General features: G+C 42.9%; 1 protein-coding gene and 1 long non-coding RNA gene across 2 annotated transcripts; one reads left to right on the forward strand and one right to left on the reverse strand.

Moving 5' to 3' along the window:
* Window positions 1-339: 339 nt before the first annotated feature.
* Window positions 340-3,276, reverse strand: LOC123428579 (purine permease 3-like). The gene is made up of 2 exons (XM_045112803.1): window positions 2,477-3,276; window positions 340-713 (listed from the first exon to the last, which is right to left on the reverse strand). The coding sequence occupies exons 1-2, from the start codon at window positions 3,251-3,253 to the stop codon at window positions 369-371; spliced, it is 1,122 nt and encodes a 373-aa protein (XP_044968738.1). The 5' UTR covers window positions 3,254-3,276; the 3' UTR covers window positions 340-368.
* Window positions 3,277-3,798: 522 nt separating this feature from the next.
* LOC123428580 lies at window positions 3,799-4,529 on the forward strand. Its single transcript, XR_006622581.1, has 2 exons — window positions 3,799-4,354; window positions 4,467-4,529. It is a non-coding gene; the product is annotated as an uncharacterized LOC123428580 (long non-coding RNA).
* The last annotated feature ends 302 nt before the right edge of the window (window positions 4,530-4,831 follow it).

Below are 4,831 nucleotides of genomic sequence, written 5' to 3' on the forward strand. Positions count from 1 at the left end.
AAACATAATCAACTGACTCTATTTACTTGCATTCTTTTCTCAACACTACTTATCATTGTTCAGAATGAATCTGTTTACAAATTCTAAGATTAGCATAAAGAGAAATTATTCATAGTCGATTAAATGGAATAATAACCATTGGCACCCAAGACTGGTCCTCATAAGAACATCTTTACTGCTACAAGCGAGCACAAGTTGTCAGGCGAATTGATGTGTGCCCTGACATCCATGGCACCCAAGACTGGTCCTCATAATATATATATATATATATATATATATATATATATATATATATATATATATATATATATATATATATATATATATATATATCTTTGCTTATTTCTGAGTAGCATGTGTCTTTTCCTTCAATTTTCACAATCGGGAACGTCATACAAACTTGACTGTTGCTCAGCTGTATCTAGTGCCTTATTCGGCACCTCACCATAGAAATAGGATGCGAGGCCCCAGAGCGATATCCCGAGGGCGACGCCCTTGGTGCTGCTAAAGGGTTCATGGAAGAAGACAACGGCGAGGACCTCAGTCACAGGGATGAGCACGGTGATGATGACTCCGGCAAGCAGCGCTGAACTGTAGAAGATGGCGCCGATCGCGCCGAGGCAGAAGCACTGGAACACCACGGCTGTACCAACCAACAACAGGTAGTAGCCCGCCTGCCCAAGTTCGAACTCTCGGGCTTCTCCTAGGATTGCCTGCATTGTCATGCTGAAATTAAACTCTTCATTTTTCTGTTAATAACTTTGGGTCAAATAGTACTAATTTGTAGTTTATACTATCATTGGTAAAAAAAAACAGGTATTTGTTATGTACTCCCTCTGTAAGGAAATATAAGAGCGTTTAGATCATTAAAGTAAAAAATATAACTTTAGTGATCTAAACGCTCTTATATTTCTTTACAGAGGGAGTACTTACTAAATAATAATAGAAGCATAGTATAGAGGAAAATGTATGAGAATATACTATAAATCCTAGTAAAAAGCTAAACATCCTAGACGAAATCTCTTTTAACTAAAGGCTATCAAAGTGAATAAATCTTCATGATATGCCACTCCCTCCATCCAAATATATATAGATTATTACGTTCTCCGAGGTTGTCTTTTACCATGATAAGATTAGTAATATATGAGATGTATGATGCAAAAATTATATTATTAGAAACTCCTTTCACATACAAATTTGGAGGCATACTTTTCGTACTAACATGCATGTCAAGCATTATTTCTCTAAGCAAACCTCAATAAATGTACTCGGCCCTATATATTCGGATGGAGGGAGTAAGTTGATTGTGACCGATTGATTTTCATGACTATATGTCATACCAAGGTATTATGATTTAAATCTCTCCTTTTTTTGGTACAACTTGTCCTTTTCCATCTGTCCCGTATTTCCTTGTCATGGTGTGTGAGACATTTTTTTTGACAATGATGTGATGTCAACATTGTCATGTTAAGTGGAATATATGAGGAAGAGACTTGAAGCAACAAATGTAATGACAGTCTCAGTTTCACAGTAGGCCACATTCTAGAAAAATAGTACTCCCTCCGTATCTAAATAATTGTAGTTGGAAAGAACTAGTCTAGTTCTCCTTAACTATAATTATTTAGGTATTGAGGAAGTAGGTATTAGACAAAACAATGTCATCCAATTTGAACAAAAATAGATTTTTAAAAATATATTGACGAAAAAATATGAAAATTAAGCCATGGACATAGTATGCTTGTGTAAAACGTCACATACTTTACAATACCGAGGAACTTATTTTCAGAACCTGAACGAGGGAAGGCATTATTGACTCAATCAAGAAAAAATGAAAATTGTCATTTTGTAGTTTCCCTTCATTTCAACAAGATTTCTCTATTACTCCCTCCATTCCTAAATAATTGTACAGAGGGAGTACTTTCCAAATACAATTATTTAGGTACAGAGGGAGTACTCATTTCGCTAACAAAAATATTTTTCTATTCCATTCAAAAGACTGTCTAAATCTTCAAATGGTTGTAGAAGCACATATGCAAATTATCTTATTCTGTTGTTTGTTCTATATATCCTCATGGAACAACATGCATAAGTATCATCATATTAATTAAAAGCACATATATATGAAGGAACCCAAAAGACATAGATTTTGGTCTAGAACATCCCATTCATGTCATGACCAACAAAGTTGTTCCCACATATATATATATATATATATATATATATATATATATATATATATATATATATATATATATATATATATATATATATCTTGAGCCATGTTATTAACTAATAGAAAAAGAATATGATATATCTTCAAATCCAAACATGATAAATGTCGTTTTAGCTAGGGCAAATGCAAGAGATGGCGGGAGAAAATGCGGCTCCATCCATGCATAGGCGCGCAGCAGAGTACGTACGTAGGTAGTAGAAGGAATTAATCAAGGCCAAGTTGAAGTTGAAGTTGAAAAGTGACCTGGAAATCGTTGTTGACTAGCATGCCGACGGCGCAGAAGGCTGTGGCGGTGAGCCCGATGACGACCTGCATCTCAAGGACGTGGGTATAGGTGAGCGCGCCGTCGTGCGACGCCTGGCTGAGCTCCATGACGGGCAGCATGAGGCCGTAGAGCGCGGCGGCGCCAAGCGTGGTGCCGAACCCAGCTGCGTAGTGCCCTCCCGACACGCCCGTCGGCCGGTCCCCTCCGGAGTCCATCCCAAGCATGGCGGCGCCGACGGTGAGCAGCACGACCGCGTTCACCGTGGAGGCAGTGAAGCGGTGGCGAACGAGCAGCAGCGCGAAGGCGGCCGTGAAGGCAAGCTGCGTGGAGATGAGGATGGAGGAGGTGGAGACCGGGAGGTAGGCCTGGCCGTAGGCGTAGAGCAAGTTGTCGGCGCCGGTCATGAGGCCGACGACGACGGACGCGGCCAGGAGGCGGGGCGTCATGAGGAGGACGCCGCCGGCAACGGCAACTCCTTCTGGGCTGCGGCCGCGGCGGGAGCGGGAGTAGAAGGAGGCGCAGAGCGGCAGGAGGAGGAGCGGCCAGCCGGCCGTCTGGAGGAGGCTCGAGAGCCACTTGCGGGTACCGCCGTGCACAAAGTAGAGGCGGAGGAGAAGCGGGCCACAGGCCGTGCCGACGGCTAGGAGCAGGAAATTGACGACGAGGAGCGGCTTGGCGGCGGCGGCGGCGGCGCTTCGGAGATGATGCCATTGCCGTTGCCATTGCCATGCATTGGCAGGGATTTCCATCTCCATCTCTGCACCAGCACCAGACTTAATTAATTAGTTATTTGGACTTGGAGGATATATCAGCTGAGCTTACTCGCCATATTTTAAAGTTTTCACCAGTTGTTTTCAGCACTGATGGCACAGGAAAACGACTGTCGGCTCCGTAGCATGCAACGGACGTATCCTAATTAATCTTATTTTTAATCTCCCCTAATAATAAAGCGCGCAGCTGGCGTCCGTCGTCGGTCATTTTGCAGAAAAGCCCTCACAGTTTCAGGTAATTAACCCGCAGTCCAATTTTAAGTCAGAACAAATCGTTTTTTGTCATTTTGCAGAAAAATCCTCACAATTTTAGATAATCAACCCGCGGTCCATTAACCCGCAGTCCTGTTTTAAGTGGATATGTGAAAAAATGATTAATGTTTGCAAAAACACCCCTGCATTTGTGAACATTCAGTCCTCGATCCTTTCTTCTATCTTATCCACCAGAGGGAGTGTGGCGCGGACGGGGCGGCGGCCTCCTCTCTGTGTGCGTCTGGCGCGGACGGGCCGGCGGCGGACATGGTGTTGGTTGTCGTTGGGGAGGACGCCCTTGCTCCGGTATGGGAGGACCGAGAGGACGAGAAGGCGGACTCCATGGGCGCGTGCTCCGGTAAGGGAGCCCACCCTTGCTGCACTCGTGGGCATTGTTGAGAGTGGAAGGGGATATAGCTTCAGGTGGGTACGCCGGCCGCGAGCGCCGGCTGCGAGCATGCGTCGTTGTGACCATTCGGCCTCTATCAATACTCTTCGGATGCTGTTCTGGACAACCAAACAGCTCAGTTTAGTTGTGGCAAAGTTAGCTTTAAACCAAAACAAGTCCTAACTAGCATGTAGTGCATTTTTCTTCACTTTTGGATTCAGTATTCTTCTCACGGAAATACAGAATACACCAAATTTATTGATTGACTACTCAAGATTGCGATATGTTGTCTGTCAGGGGCTAACAATCTGGTACCAATTGAAATTGCTCTCAAAATTGCAACTAAAATTAAGATGAACAAGAGGTTCTCCGCATACATAGTGCTTCCTATGTGGCCTGAGGGTAAACCAACTAGTCTCATAGCACAAAGAATTCTTTACTGGCAGGTTAGATTGGGCACCTTTGTCTGTGCCATGTTACTTGTGTATTCATTATGGAGCATCTCGGTTCACTTATATTGAATCACTAATTTTCTGTCTTCGTCTGGCATTGTAAAAGAAAACAATGCAAATGATGTATGAGATAATATATAGAGCCCTGAAAGAAGCAGGTTTGGATGAAGTATATGAGCCTCAGGATTATTTGATCTTCTTTTGTCTTGCAACCGTGAAGTTTCTGACAGTCCTAGCGCTTCAAGCACATCAGATAGTCCTGAGGTGAGAATGATGTCTTGTTTTCCTTTTTTTAAACACACCATGCATGTGATCCCTGGCTGTTTTGATTCATCCCAGGAAGGTTGAAATATTAGTTTTCAGTTGTAATATAGCAGTAGAGTAGTTAGACTTAGATGCGTTGAGTTTAATGACCTGACAGAACTTGACAGTTCTGTGTTTATCTCAGAAAAGTACCGACATGGTTGTATT

Source organism: Hordeum vulgare, chromosome 2H, assembly GCF_904849725.1.
Source record: "Hordeum vulgare subsp. vulgare chromosome 2H, MorexV3_pseudomolecules_assembly, whole genome shotgun sequence".
Lineage (NCBI taxonomy): Eukaryota > Viridiplantae > Streptophyta > Magnoliopsida > Poales > Poaceae > Hordeum > Hordeum vulgare.